Source organism: Colius striatus, chromosome 17, assembly GCF_028858725.1.
Source record: "Colius striatus isolate bColStr4 chromosome 17, bColStr4.1.hap1, whole genome shotgun sequence".
In the NCBI taxonomy this organism is placed as follows: domain Eukaryota; kingdom Metazoa; phylum Chordata; class Aves; order Coliiformes; family Coliidae; genus Colius; species Colius striatus.
The window spans coordinates 16583547-16598968 of record NC_084775.1 but is presented as its reverse complement, the minus strand read 5'-3'; the positions used below and the strand labels follow the sequence as shown (position 1 = coordinate 16598968).

General features: G+C 46.0%; 1 protein-coding gene across 2 annotated transcripts in view; it reads left to right on the top strand.

Moving 5' to 3' along the window:
- Positions 1-15422, top strand: part of TTC28 (tetratricopeptide repeat domain 28) — a 124193-nt gene that overhangs the window by 88837 nt on the left and 19934 nt on the right. For both annotated transcript variants that reach the window (XM_062009598.1, XM_062009599.1), the window contains 7 exons: positions 3947-5288; positions 5662-6185; positions 7688-7797; positions 8094-8223; positions 8652-8870; positions 10787-10952; positions 14420-14560. In XM_062009598.1, coding sequence (XP_061865582.1) covers positions 3947-5288; positions 5662-6185; positions 7688-7797; positions 8094-8223; positions 8652-8870; positions 10787-10952; positions 14420-14560 — 2632 coding nt within the window. The remainder of the gene's footprint in view (positions 1-3946; positions 5289-5661; positions 6186-7687; positions 7798-8093; positions 8224-8651; positions 8871-10786; positions 10953-14419; positions 14561-15422) is intronic.

Below are 15422 nucleotides of genomic sequence, written 5' to 3'. Positions count from 1 at the left end.
TCACTTGCTATTTAAATTCTCTCACCATTTTGCTGGCTCAGAATCAGTTGTTGGGACTAGAAAATTTATATTCATATCATTATTAATCTTACAACAACTTTGGGTTTAATGATGCTTTCGGCATGTAATTCCAGAAAGAGTTTTGGTGCATCAGAGAATGTTTTTCTTGTGTTGGATTTAAGCCGAAGTATAACTTAGTATAACAGTTGGTATGCTGACTCAGCCACTCTACACTTTGTATTAGACTAGTCTTCCTAGCTTCTGAGTGCAGAATCTCACGTTTCAGGCATTATTTGGCTATAATTTTATGTCTTCTCTGACAGAGTTAAGTTATACTGGAGAAAGAGAACACACAGTTCTTGTTGAGAACGTCTATTGCTGTTGTTTAAAATGCTTCTAGTACCAATTAAAAAGTTGAGTCTTAATTGCCTCTTTCATTTAATCCACATGCAAAACAAAACCTCATCAAAATAACCATGCTGACAGGCAAAAAAATGTATCTAAATGTGTGTTTCCAAGCCAGAATGTTAGAGTTGGCCTCTTTGCTGAAGCAACAGAAATTTTGTGTTTGCATTTCACTGATTTAGATGGAAAGCTCTCTTAAGTGCACTATCTAATGCTGAGCATTAGACACAGGGTATAACAAAGCCCAGCTGCTGTAGTGCTCTGCAGGGAGACATAATGCACTCTGTGACTCAGTAAGCAGAAGGTAATGGACTGAGGGCAAGTCACAAGTTCTCAAACCCTTCTCAACGAGATGTGGAGTTTAACCAGAAGTCTCAGATCGTCAGCCTTTGCAAAGCAGATGGTGTTTCCAAATGCCAAGACTCCGTGTGGCGTGCTGGCTTTTCAGCCTCTGCAGCTCTTATGGGTTCCTACTGTGATGGAGAGGGGACGCTTCAGATTATTAATAAACATAGTTTAAAGTCTCTGCCTTAGTGGTTGGCATCTCTTTGCAGTTACAAGAGAATTTCAATGCCTGTCTTCATGTGCTTGATGTGATGTCTAAAGGTGCTAGATATTTTCTCTTGAAGCATTTTTGTAATTAGGGTCAAAAATGGTGATAATATTTGGCCATCTCTTCCCCGACTGCTGAAGGACTACCTGACTCACCCAAGACCCCTTTCCCTCGTCTCTCACCACTCACAGACACGCTCATCCAGCCAGCTGCATTGCAGCAGAGCACGTCAGATGGCGAGTGCTGTTAGGCTCTCCTGTCCACACTGAGGAGGGGGCTGGGAGGTGGTTCTCACATCTCATGGGTGAGCTTCAGAACTGCTTCTGCTCAGTTTCAACTTTCAGCGTGTTTGGATTTCATTCTGAAAGAGCAGATCCAGCCAAGAGCGATGTCACCGTGATCTGAGCTGGAGGCTGTGGTGCAGCTGTGGCCCCATCGTAGAATCATAGAATGTGAGGGATTGGAAGGGAGCTTTAGAGATGCAGAGGCCCCATTGTGATGCAAAGGTTTGTTCTGCACAGGCAACTGCTCGTGCAAGACTTTGGTCCCTTTGGTTTCTGCAGTAACTGCCTGTCAGGCTCCAGCAGAGGAGTGGCAAAGACTCTTTCAGAATTAGTCTGACACTTCCACAGATTTCTTGTCTAAATGGGAAAATTGGTAATTTGTGTAGGCAGAATGTTACTGTTATGATTATTTTGCTGATGTCTTATACAGGTTTCTGCCTAGTTTAAATGTATTCATCATTAAGGAAGGAAAGCTTGTGAATGAATGTAATTTGTGCTGGTTTTGGTGCTTTACACTATATAAGGCAGTAAGGGCTACCTGTCTCTGGCTGTCTCCCCTCATGTCTGCTGGGTTCTTGTCTTGAGTCTGTTCTGCTGTGTATCCTTTGTGTGCTAGTCCAGAATGTAGTCTAGCTGCCTGACCAGACTAGCTTTTACTTTGAAGTCAATAATTATAGCTATAAGGATGACTCAGAATGCTGATGTTTTGAAGTGACAGTGTGTTTCTGGATTCTTCTTCCTTAAGTGCTGCAACAGATGGATGACAGCTCAAGCAAACTAATGTGATAGCAGTCTCTGTGGGTGAGGAGAGCACAGCTTTGTTGTCTGTTTTGCTACTTGGTTTTGTCCTGGGTATCTCCTAGTAAACATTTCCTCACTGTTTTTTCCTTTCTTGGCAGTGAAGAGGCTAACTAAAACATTTAGAACTGTGAAGGCTTCACCTCCCATCAGTCTACAAACCTAATTTTTCTCTGTTGAGGAATGCACAAAGAGAGAATGTATTTGATACATGGTTGAGTCAGAACCTTTCCTTCTTGGCCATTCTTTGTAATTACCCCTGGCAAATGATGGAAACATACCAGGAGGTGCTTTGTGGGGTCTCTTACCAGGTTCCTCTTCCCAAGAGCAGCCTTAATTTTTGAGATGAAATTCTGGGAATTTGCTTGAACAGGGCCTGTGACAGAGCAAACTTTTTGGTGGACATAGTATCCAGGGTGAAACTCCATCTGTAGCCTCTCCAGGGACTGGGAGCACTGACTGTTTCAGTAACCTGTTGCCTTAACCTCTAGTGTGAAATTTACTTCTCTCTCATTTTTGAAGCCATGTTCTGTGTCTGACTTGCCATCTTCCTCTCCCACTTTCCTTCTCCTTCACATAGGATGGGAGAGGTTGATGTCCTGTGGCAGGAATTCCTATTATTTCCAGCCCCAGCTAATCCTTTTCTTCTCTATCCCTCAAGTATAATATGGTGTGTGAGTAGGAGAGAGTCTGGACTGGGTCAGCATCCCTGACACTTCATAGACTCATTCCTCCATGTTAAGGGGAGAGGTAATTATAGTTCTCCCTGGCATCCTCATCTTTCAACCACTACTCCTGCGAGCACATCATCTGAATTGTTAGTTGAATTTCACTGTGCACTGACTTTTCTTGTTCTTCCCAATGAAGTGGAGTTTCTTCAGGGTGTTTAAACTTTGAGGGCATCCTGTCAGCTCAATGGGGCCTCCTAAATGGCACTGGACAGCAAAATTTTTTCCTTCTCAGTTAAGCCAGCTGAGTATTTGCCAAAATAATCTCCAGTACTACCAAGGATGTTGATCCAACGAGGGTAAGAGGGCTGAGATGGAAAAATAAGAAGAGGAGACTTTGTGACAGGAGCAGGATTCACATCTTTAGGGTGATGATCCATGAGTGGCCAGAGGTACCTCAGCGTGATCGAGCATCTTGTGCACTGCACGTGGCGGTGGCCTGGCCTGGGGACTGTAATGTCTAACAGATACACTAATACAGGAGCTATTTAGAAAGGTTTTTTAGTCAGAAGAAAAATTGTAAGCTATAGATTTCACACCAAGCTCCTGACATTATGTCTTAATACATTTTTTTATTGTACTATATGTCAAAAGCAGGAACTTGCGTTCCACTTGCTCCTGTTTGTGAAGGAGCCACATGTGTTATTAGCACACAGTTTAATTGCAGCGTAAGTTGTAACTTTAGCAGAAGCGTAAGTTGTAACTTTAGCAGACTGAGAGTTTGTGTTCCTGTTTCTCATAACAGGTACAAGATAATGTGACTGAAATTGAAAAGCAAGTGCATTCTTGCTCAGTGTGCTGAGTATGAGCTGTGGAGCCACCAGGTATCACTGCTGGGAAAATAAAGTAGCATAATTAGAAAAGAAAACAGGTGTTTTATAAGGCCAGACTGCCTAGTTGTTGTGGTGAATGTGTGTAATATAAACCTTCCTCTGGACATTGCCCGTTAGGAGTGAGGAAGCAGTTCATTTGAGAGCGACTGTGACACGTCAGCTGTGCTGGAGGTGCATCAAGGTGCTGTGGGAGTGCATGGAGCTGCCTCATGTGCAGAGTGTGGGGAAAGGGCCAGCCCGTGAATTGCCAGGGTCTGGGCTGCAGGAAGGTCCTGGCATGGGCAGATTGCAGAAGGGTTGGTGTGGGGGAATGTTTTTGTTGAGCCCATTTCCGTTGTTTTTCAGGAATCATTCACCAAATGAAAGGCGACTATGACACTGCGCTGCGGCTGCATAAAACACATCTGTCCATAGCCCAGGAGCTCAGCGACTACGCGGCCCAGGGCCGGGCCTACGGCAACATGGGCAACGCTTACAACGCGCTCGGCATGTACGACCAGGCTGTCAAGTACCATCGGCAGGAGCTGCAGATCTCCATGGAAGTGAATGACCGTGCCTCTCAGGCATCTACACATGGGAACTTAGCGGTGGCTTATCAAGCGCTGGGTGCCCACGACCGTGCTCTGCAGCACTACCAGAATCATCTCAACATTGCTCGGGAGCTGCGAGACATCCAGAGTGAAGCACGGGCCCTCAGTAATTTGGGCAACTTCCACTGCTCACGAGGAGAGTACATGCAGGCAGCCCCTTATTATGAGCAGTACCTGCGCTTGACCCCAGATCTGCAAGACATGGAAGGGGAGGGGAAGGTTTGCCATAACCTTGGCTATGCTCATTACTGCCTTGGGAACTACGAGGAAGCTGTTAAATACTATGAGCAGGATCTTGCCTTAGCAAAGGATCTTCATGACAAGCTGAGCCAAGCCAAAGCCTATTGCAACCTGGGCCTGGCCTTCAAAGCCTTGATGGACTTCAACAAAGCAGAGGAGTGTCAGAAGTATTTGTTGTCCTTGGCCCAGTCTCTGAACAATTCCCAGGCCAAATTCCGAGCTCTGGGAAACTTGGGGGATATTTTTGTCTGTAAAAAAGACGTAAATGGTGCAATAAAGTTTTATGAGCAGCAATTGAGCTTAGCCCATCATGTTAAAGACAGGAGACTGGAAGCCAGTGCCTATGCAGCGTTGGGTTCTGCATACAGAATGATACAGAAGTGTGACAAGGCTTTAGGTTACCACACGCAGGAGCTGGAGGTGTACCAGGAGCTGGGAGATATACCGGGTGAATGCAGAGCACATGGTCACCTTGCTGCAGTGTATATGTCACTTGGGAAGTACACCATGGCCTTTAAGTGTTATGAAGAACAGTTGGAGCTTGGGCAGAAGTTGAAAGACCCCAGCATAGAAGCCCAGGTCTATGGTAACATGGGCATTACCAAGATGAACATGAATGTCATGGAGGAAGCTATTGGCTACTTTGAACAGCAGCTGGCCATGCTGCAGCAGCTCAGTGGAAATGAATCTGTATTAGATCGGGGACGTGCATATGGGAACCTGGGAGATTGTTATGAGGCTCTGGGAGATTTTGAGGAAGCTATAAAGTATTATGAACAGTACCTGTCTGTGGCACAAAGCTTGAACCGTATGCAAGATCAGGCCAAGGCCTACCGGGGCTTGGGCAATGGGCACAGGTAAGGAGCACTGCGTATGTATGCTGATGGCAGACAGTGAAGTATGAGTACGAATAGATGCATTGTGTTACTGATGGGGTATGTTTATGTGGCCATTGTACACATGCACGGGAAGGTGGCTTAGGAGTGAGTAACACAGTCCTCTGGGTGCTGAGGACCATATTGAATAATGAAGCTGATGTTGTGCCCTGAGAGGAAGAGAAATGTATAGGGTAGCAGAAGGAGCACCTTTATTCAAAGGTGCTGGGGATGTCTCTTCGAGAGGGTGTTTGTCTCCCTGAAGGATTTGAGCTGGCCTCTAGGGGAAATGACAAAACATCTTCTTTCAAGAAAATACTGGCAAAATAAATGCTGTTGCTTTCTTCTTTTGTAGGGCGATGGGGAGTTTGCAGCAGGCTCTGGTGTGCTTTGAGAAGAGGCTTGTGGTGGCACATGAGCTGGGGGAGGCATTTAATAAAGCCCAGGCCTACGGGGAACTGGGAAGCCTGCACAGCCAGCTGGGAAACTATGAACAAGCCATTTCTTGCCTGGAGCGCCAGCTGAACATTGCTCGAGAGATGAAGGACCGAGCTCTGGAGAGCGATGCTGCCTGCGGCCTCGGTGGGGTCTACCAGCAGATGGGAGAGTACGACACAGCCCTGCAGTACCACCAGCTGGACCTGCAGATTGCAGAGGAGACCAACAACCCCACTTGCCAAGGCCGGGCCTATGGGAACCTGGGCCTGACCTATGAGTCTTTGGGTACCTACGAGAGGGCAGTAGTTTATCAGGAGCAGCACCTCAGCATTGCAGCACAAATGAACGACCTTGTAGCCAAAACTGTGTCTTACAGCAGTCTGGGAAGGACTCATCATGCCTTGCAGAACTACTCTCAGGCTGTGATGTACCTGCAGGAAGGTAAGAGGCTGAATTACGCAACATGGAATGTGGTGGTAGGGGCAAGGGCTTAGCAGGGAGGCCTGAAGACATGGCAAGAAGTGAGATACTGTGAGTGCTGGCACTAAGAAGATGTGTTTGACATTGACCTTTGATGCAAAAGCTCTTGCAGACATCCATAGCTGCTCTTGAGGATCTGTATGAGCAGCTGTCCAAGTAGACTGTTATGGTTGGCCCACCATGTCAGCAGAAGCCTTCTGGCATCCTGTAGGCAAAGCACTGCAAAGCACATCTCTGCCTTCCTGGGTGTGTCTCAGGTGTCTCGGAGCTTGAGTACAGACGGCACCTGGAAATGTCTTTTTATAAAGTACATTTGTTGCCTGAGCCTCGAAGGTGTAAACCTTCTCTGTAAATAGCATTGCATACCAGGAACTGGCTCTGAGGTCCTGATGAGTCTCTCGGTTCCTGAAAGCGGGTCTCAAATCAATGTGTGCCTTGCTGATAGCCACCTGGCTTTTCCTTCTGCATTCAAGTAGGAATGAGGCCAGGTGAGTGTCCTCTAAGCTGTGAGTGAAAACAAGTTGTGTTTGACAGGGAAGTAGGGGAGGTTCAGCCCTCAGTGTCCAGAGGACATCTGCCACTCCTAAGTGCTGGGGCCAGCACTGGCTTTTGAATTGTGCTGCTGCAAGGGATTCCAGCATGCAAGCAGCATCTGCTCAAGGTAGTGGTTTTCTGATGGAGGAGATGAGCAGTGTAGCTGGAGTGTATGAAGCTGGAAGCTGAAGGATTAATGACATTAGTTAATCTGGTTTTCTTGAAGCTGACCTTGGCAGGATTCCAATAGGCTGAGGGAATTCAATTAAGTTGGAAGGGGAGAAATTAAATGCAGCTCCTCTTCCTGGTGTGATGCAGAATTCCTGAAAAGCCTGCAAATGCTAGCTACTCCTAAGCTTGCGTGGTCCTGGCCAGGGCCCCTGCTCCCCAGTCCATGAGAAACCCAAGGTGTCTAAGAGGAGGCATCCCTGTGGTCAGCAGGGCCCATGGAGGTGAGAGGTTTGGATGGCGATGATGTAGAAAGGTGCTGCTGGAAGTGAAATGAGCTCCAGGTTGTTCATTCCAGGACCGTGCCCACTGCTCTGGGTCAGTACATGAACTATGCAGAGCCTGCCAGAAGGCTGGGGTGAGATGGTGCGAAACAAGCCAGTAACATGTCAAGAGGTGTCTTTTCTGGTAGTGTTGGGTACTCAGTGGGTTTTTGTTTGTGTGGCTTTTAAAGTTTAAAAGCAAAACTTCCCGATAGGGGCTTTCTGAATGTGTTTCAGAGGACTGCACCATACCCTCACTTTGGGAGGCCTTGGTCCGTGGCAGGGTCTGTTGCTGACACCTCTCACACTGGTGCCAGTTGGAATGTCAGCAGCTGCCCTGCTCAGCAGCTCCATGGCTGGCAGTGCCTGCCACAACAGCACACCGGGGTTACCAAAGCCCCTTCTCCCTGTGGCCCTCTCACTCTGACTCCTTTTCAGGACTGAGGCTGGCAGAGCAGCTGGGACGCAGAGAAGATGAAGCCAAAATCCGCCACGGCCTTGGTCTCTCCCTCTGGGCAAGTGGGAACCTGGAGGAGTCTCAGCATCAGGTATTCCATGGTCTAGTGGGTTTGTGTGCTTTGACCCCCTTGAGTCACTCCTGTCATCACAAAAGGAGACATCTGGTGCATCTTGGGGAGGATGCACTGAGCTGACGCAGGCCCATGTGCCTTCCTGCTGCTTCCAAAGTCACCTCCCCTCTGCCAGGGATGCTGCCATCGTGAAGGACTGTCAGAGGCAGACCTCCCTGGCCTGAGGGTGCATTGGCCCTGGATCCTCCTGCTCTCCCAGACAGTGCTTTGTGCTGTGTCTGTAAGGAAGTCACTGTGGCTGTTTTCCCTCCCAGCTGTACCGGGCCTCAGCACTGTTTGAAACCATCCGACATGAGGTGCAGCTGAGCACAGACTACAAGCTGTCACTCTTCGACCTGCAGACATCCTCCTATCAGGCCCTGCAGCGAGTACTTGTCAGTCTTGGTAAGAGATACCATCTTGTACTGAGTCTGAACTCCAAACTTGTGCCAGGAGTTCAAATGAAGTTGCAGGAAGGCATTTCTTGATATATCCTTCACTCATCTATCCAACACAGCACAGCATTTCTTTGCCAGAACAGAAATATGAGCGTCCTGCTTTGGGTTTCAGGCACCTTTGGGTCTTTCTTGTGTCCTCTTTTCATTTGCCTTTCTGTGACTCCCATACATTGTGTTATTGTCTGTTCCTGCTACTGTCACAGGTGACCTATGGGACTGTGTTCCAGCACAGAGACTACTCTTTCCAGAAATAAGTGCTGTGACCCCGCTTTGCACAATTTTACTTTGGGTTAGGGTGGCAGCTGTCCCTGTTCTTGCACATTGCTCTGCAGACTGTGTGAGTGTCAGGTCTGAGATATGACTTGATCTTTTCAGGTCATCATGATGAAGCATTGGCAGTAGCAGAGAGAGGACGAACGAGGGCTTTTGCTGACCTGCTTGTGGAACGTCAAACTGGGCAGCAGGACTCTGATCCCTATTCTCCAGTGACCATTGACCAGGTCCTGGAGACAGTGAATGGCCAAAGGGGACTCGTTCTCTACTACTCACTGGCTGCAGGTTATCTGTACAGCTGGCTGCTGGCTCCTGGGGCAGGTAGGTCCTTTTTGGACATGAGAGCCTGTGAACAAACCTTACAAAGGGAGAATTGTACCATTGGTACCTCGGAATAAATCTGAGACCAGAGTGAACCCTTTCTATCTAGTAGCCCAAAGCTGAACAGACTGAACACTGTGGCATAGCCATAGTAATAATGACACAGAAGTGCTTATTCAAGGCTTTGTTCACCTGGAGATGGAAATGTTTCACGTGTTTAATATTTCCATTTTTCAACCTCCAATCTGTATGTATTTCCCACAGGGCAGAGCAGTAATGAGATTCCAAGTATGTTGACTCTGTGAGAGTCTTCTATGCATAAGAATACCTACTTTAATTATATTTCTGTGCTTTATCCTTCCAAAAGCTTTTGACATTCATTCACTGAAGTAGATTGCAGAAAACAGAAGGGCGTCCCTGCTTCCTGATATGCTATTGAACTGTCTGATCCTCTGCATTCTCCTCATGTGAATGTGGAAGCACTTCTCACAGAGGAGCAAGGAGGATTAATTTGAAGAGGATTGCTTTTTGCAGACAGCTGTTGTTCATTATCTAATAAAGCCATGACTAGATTTTCATGAGTTCTTTCTGGATATAATTTAATAATTGCAGCCCTTCACCGTCACAAAGCTGAAGAGATAAAATGCACTGTTTAGATTGCACCAAAAATGCTTTGGGAAGGGAAGTACACATTCACATGTGCCTGACTTCAGATAGAGTGATGGTGATTGGAAGATAAGTTTTTTTGGTTTGCGTGTATAAGTGTAAGATGATGTCCTGTTGTGCATCCAGTAGTTTGCACAATAAAATGCCAGCAATTCTATAGTATGTTGAGCTGAGATATGGATCACAAGTGTAGGGCTTTCCATTAGGCATCATGACCAGTTTCCTCCTTGCCCAAACTGGGTCTTGAAGTAAAGCACTTGCACTCTTCAAGTACATGGGTTTGTGACTGCCTCCGTGAAGGCACTTTGAGGTGCTGGTAAGGAGAGGGACTGTGGTGCTTCAGGATTTCCACCGGAGCAGCTTTGCTGGTAAGTGCTTCAATAGTGACTCCAGCCCAGCTATGGTGACCTCTTCTTGTTTCGTTAGTGCTGACAGAGAGAGGAGCTTTGGTGACAGCCCAGAGTCCTTATTATCTCACTGAGATGCTAACCTTAGACTCTCCTTGCTGATTTGATATTTGCTGCTGTTGCTGCAGAGGGAGTTGCTTTATTTCTCCTCTCTTCTTAACTGGTTTAATAATTTATGCTGTCAAGGCAAACAGGGCATCCAGAGCAGCCTTTTACTGTTGATCACAGGCTGTAGAATTAATTACATCAGGAAGGATATGGCAGTCTGAGTGGAGGAAGGTTTTATCTTCAGTAATAGTTGAATTGTTAACAAAACAATGAGTGTCCTTTGTCTAGGTTACCATTGAGAAATACAGTCTTTTAATATTTTACTGTGCATTAATCCATCTTTTTCTTTCTTTGTATATAAAATATTTTCCTGCATATGCATGAAATGAAAAGTGATGTGAGTAGGTTCTGCTGTAGTAATAACATTCTTGTTAAGCATTTGAGCCTTGTGTGTTCAATTTATATGATCAGAGGCTATTAATAGATATTTATCATGTCCATCTATTGAGATGTGAATTACTCTGGTAATGAAAGATCATTTTCTAATTTATGTGAGAACACTGCCGTAGCAGTTGCATTCTGAGGAACTCATAAAAGCATTACTCTCTGCCTTCGTACTTTTAAGCCACTGTCTGCAAAGTATAAAACCAGATTTTAGAAGTGAGACTGTAATGCAGAGTGCTGGGAAAGGCCTCTGGAGATGTGGCACAGGGGGCTGCGCCACCTCCCTCAGCAGCGGCTGGCAGCACAGCTCCTGGCCTGCAGAAATAACTGTGTGGTTCTGGTCCCTTGCAGGAATTCTGAAATTTCATGAGTATTATCTGGGTGACAGCCTGACAGAAAATGCTGGGGACTTCCACGAAGCCAACAGCATGACCCTGCAGGCGATTGCGAACTCTGCGCTGGAGCAGCACATCTCGAGCGTGCGGGAGGCGCTGGGTGTGGATTCCTACTATACCCGGTGAGTTGAGGGGGAAGGGTCAAACATCCTGGCTCTAGCCTCTCCACCTGAAAACAATTTACAGCAGTCAGGGATGAGCTAATTATCTGAGAAGTCTGAGAACTGAGAACAGGGCAGGAGCAAATTTTCATTGCAGCATCAAAAAAATGGCTTTATTCTTATATCCACAGCTGTTTGGCTGCCAACTAACTCTGTATGCACGTGCAGATAAGGTTTGAACCCATAGGCTCATTAGTGAACCTATAGGTTGGATGAGAAGGCAGGTGCTGTGTCTAACTATATATGGGCAGATTCCATCCTGCTTATAGTTTCCAGTGTAATTAATTCCCTTTCAGAGGTTTACTTATGGAAAACTGCAAATACCATAGGAACAGCTCCCCCCCCCCCCCCAATGTTCCCTTTTGGCTAGAGCTGAGTAAATAATTTACAGTTAATTAATCCATCTGATGAATTTGAGCAAAGAGCGGGGAACCTTACTCCAGCTCCATTCCATTGCTCAGATAGATCCCACAGCTATATTCCCTTTTTATTTTATCCTATGTATTTTTCACAAGTCAGGCTTTTTGGCTTGTTTATACTCAGTCTCATGATTCCTCATGGTGTTTGGATTGATTTATCGATTGGATAAGTATGAATATCATTTCCATGCTGATACTTAGGAGTAGTTTTTCTCTGAATGCTTCTGTCTGAAAAGCAGAGTTGGGAATGCCCCTGTACTTGTATGTTCTTTGTGAATGAAGTGTACAGGGTAAAGGATGTGGCAGCTATTCAGCTTGCTATTGTAAGTGAACCTGGCTATTTAGCCATAAATGGCTGCACTCTGGGTAGGTTAGTAACACATCAGCAGTTAAATATGTTAACCAGCCCCCAAAACTGGTGTGAGTGGAGGCACTGGCTATTCTAGATTATACTGTGTTTTAGACTTTCAAACTGTTTTTCATTTTTCTGCGTCATAAGATTTGTGAGTTGAGTCCTCAGGGCTGTGGACACATGTCCTTTTCCTTGCTGTTTTGATGATGAAAGCACTTGGTGCAGTCCCAGCCCTGTGGGCCACTGGCAGCCTATGTCTATGCATCACTCACAGTCTGCAGGGACAGTACACACTCCAACTTGGTGTTCTAGGTAATGATGTTGGCCAAGAAAGAGAAAATAATGGCATTGATCCTCAGATCGATTTGTGCTCAGGGTTACGTGGGCAGCAGGGAAGCTGTTTAGCTCTCCTAATTAATCCTTGTTCATCTTTTGTAATAGCTACCGTAGGCAGCAAGTGCAGTTGCATAGCTGACACTGCAGTGAGGTGAGTTAGAACCTTGTTGTGCACAAAGCAGCAGTAAAACCAAGCTGTGACGATGATCAACCAAAACCTGCAGTTATGCCTCCTGTAACAGATTTGCAGATAGTTTGCGGTCCCATTAATCATTTCTCACCACAGATTCTCCTCCCAAAGGAATCCTTTGGGCTTTATGTTTTGGGATGAGTTTTTAACTTGCTGTGATGTCAGATTCCTCCCCTCTTCGTGGCAATGGTGGTGGTATGGTTTTGGTTAAGGATTACGGGTTTAACGGTTGTCTCAGATCATTGGGATGGTGTGATATGATCACAGGCAAAAGCTCTTCAAAGTTACATGCAGGGAATTAAACAGGAAAATATTTTCTGTTTCATCTGGGTGAACATCATGTTCTGCTTTGAAACTCTTTCCTCACGTGGGTCAAGTACTTCTGTACATTACTGCTCACCCCCACCATGCTCCAGCACACCAGACTCCCAGGAGAAGCTGTCATCTGGAGTCCCTGGAACCTGTTCTCTGCTTGCCAGCAAAGCACTGAGGAATTTCAGTATAAATAACGTACATGTGAAAACTTGTGCTTGACTGTGACATCTGAGTTCACAGCTTGCTGAAGTGCACTGTAGCTGTATGCTTTTGTGTTGACATTGGAATGCCATTGCCTCTCATAGTGCCATAAGCAGGTTCTGCTGGGCCTCCAGAGTGGCACATCTTCCCACTTTCTGTTCCTGGAGAGGAAGGGATGCTGTCATGGGATGTGTCATCAGGATTTTGCTGTGCTAGTGTTCAATTCCAAACTGCAGCCTTTGTCTTCTGCTAGAAATAGTTCATTTCAGGTAACAAATAATACATACTTGCAAAATGAGAGAAAGTTTGCAGAGCTTTAAAGTCTACTTGAACTTATGTTGGGACAGGCTCCTTTCCCTTTAGGGAGAGCACGTGGCCCGATCTCTCAAGTTCATGAACTCAGGATTTTTTGCCTCTATTTAAGGAGCTCCAAAAACTCATTGTTCTACTCAAAACTGTGCAATGACTCAAAACTGAGCATGCCTGCAGCTGGAGGAAAACCATGCAGGAGGCAGCTGTTCACAACATTTGCTTCCCTTCCCCCTGGCCTTGGCTGCTGTTCAGCTAGCCCCATTTCAGTGTTTGTGAAGTGATTGGCTGTTGTCAGGACTTACTATTTCAGGTTATTGAATTATCTTGACCTAGAAGTATGCTTACAAGAACCTGTGGTCCATACAGCAAAGTAGGGACAGCTCTAATTGCCTGTACAAGTATGTGTTATGTGTTAATTTAATTCACGTGCTCTTTATTGGAAAGTGTGCCCTTGAGGAAAGGCTCCAAGTTGTCAGGAACCCAAAAGGAAATAGAAATGAGATACAAAGTGTCTTCGGCAGGTAGCACAGCAAGTTTAGCTTGAGTGGACTAATTCCAAGGTTCCTGATAGGCCATATAATAGGCAAATTATTTAGTGGGTGAAAAGGAGACATTGCTAAAAGTGCAAATGCAATAGGTGTGTTTGCCTTCTGCTTTTAGAAAATGCAGAAAATACTAACAGCAATTTGACAGAAAACCCACACTGAGGTGATAATTTAGATGCTAATATCAGGAGATGGAAAATTCAGAAACGTTGGGCTCTGTTTCTCTCTGTATTGCTGCTGCTGTCCTAGTGGCATTGATGGAGTACGTTGTTTTTGCTCTGCGCTTTCCTGTTTGTGTACGGGAGCAGCCACAGAGCTCCTTTTTTACCATTACGCTTTGCCAGTGAAGGAAGCATGCAGAGCTTGGAGTTGTTTTTGTGGAAATCTGAAAAGGGTGCACTAACACATGTTCTTAGGCAAATCAAGGGTTGTTGGTCGTGTTTCCTCAGCTTTTCTGTGTTGTGCTACAGCTTCAAAGGTTACCTGCAGGGCGTGGGAATTTGGGTCCTGTATTTCCATCAGTGTATACCACTCTTAAAACCTTGAAGAATGCCCAGAAGAAAAGGACAGATGGGATTGTTACTCTCTTTTATACCAAACAGGAGGATATTTTGCAATCCAGGGAAAATTTGACTTTAGCATTTGGTTGAGTTTGTGTCTGAAAAAAACATTTTCTCTCAAACTGCCTGAGCATTTGTCACAAAGCTGTTGCTCTGTCTTGCATCAATGACTCCTTCACCCTGCTGTTCCCCTTGCAGAGCCTGTGCCAGTAGTGAGACTGAGAGCGAAGCTGGGGATATCATGGACCAGCAGTTTGAGGAGATGAATAATAAGCTGAACTCAATGACTGATCCAACTGGCTTCTTGAGGATGGTCAGCAGGAACAACCTCTTGAACAGGTGGGAATGCTGCACTGCACTGTGGGGTTCAGCAAGCAGTGAGTTGTCTTAGTGACGGGCTTCTCTCTAATTGCAAGCTTAGGGTGCAGCTGTTGCCATTGCTCATGGTCTCCTTGTTGCTCCAAGTTGTGGAGCACAAAGCAGCAAACCAGTACTGTCCTTTACAACTGCAGTAACCATTCATTCTTCACATCATGGATATGGGGGGAGCAGTAAGCATCTCTCTTAGGAATGTTAATATGTGCAACTCTCTCCCCTTCTGAGCAGAGAGGAGCCTGTAGGCATTCCCTTCTGTCCTTTTCCTTTGTGTTCATATGGTGCAGTGAGAATTCTCCATTCCCCAGGAGAGCTCTTCATCTTGCTCCTGATGGGACCGAGAATCCATTAGTGCCCAGTGTGCTGCATGTGCATCCAGCCTGGGAGCTTCAGGGGCCTGGAGGCTTTCCACAGATGGGTGGCCTCTCAGGAGATGGGTTTTTTTTCTCTACATGTTCAAGTGTTGGGCAAAGGTCCTGGGAGGGCAGGCATGGGGTCCTGTTGCTTCCTTCTTTTCAAATACAGGTTTTAGGAGGCAGGACAGGGACTGAAAGGCTCATTTTGTCTTTTGTGGAAGGTAGGACCTCAGGCACAGGCAGAGACTTGAGAACTCAGTAGCTTGGTTTGGGAGATGTGTGTAGGGAATCACATCTTCATTGTGTTTCTGAATTGATTTCATAGCTTAAGGTGATAGCCAGCAAGGACTTGTCAGCAGCTGTTAGCTGAATAACTTTGTCCTGAGGGGCAGCCATTTCAAATTTGCTGCTCTTCTGGCTGGTTTTGACTGTTTGAACAATTGCAGAACTCTGTTTTGTCCCTGCTACCT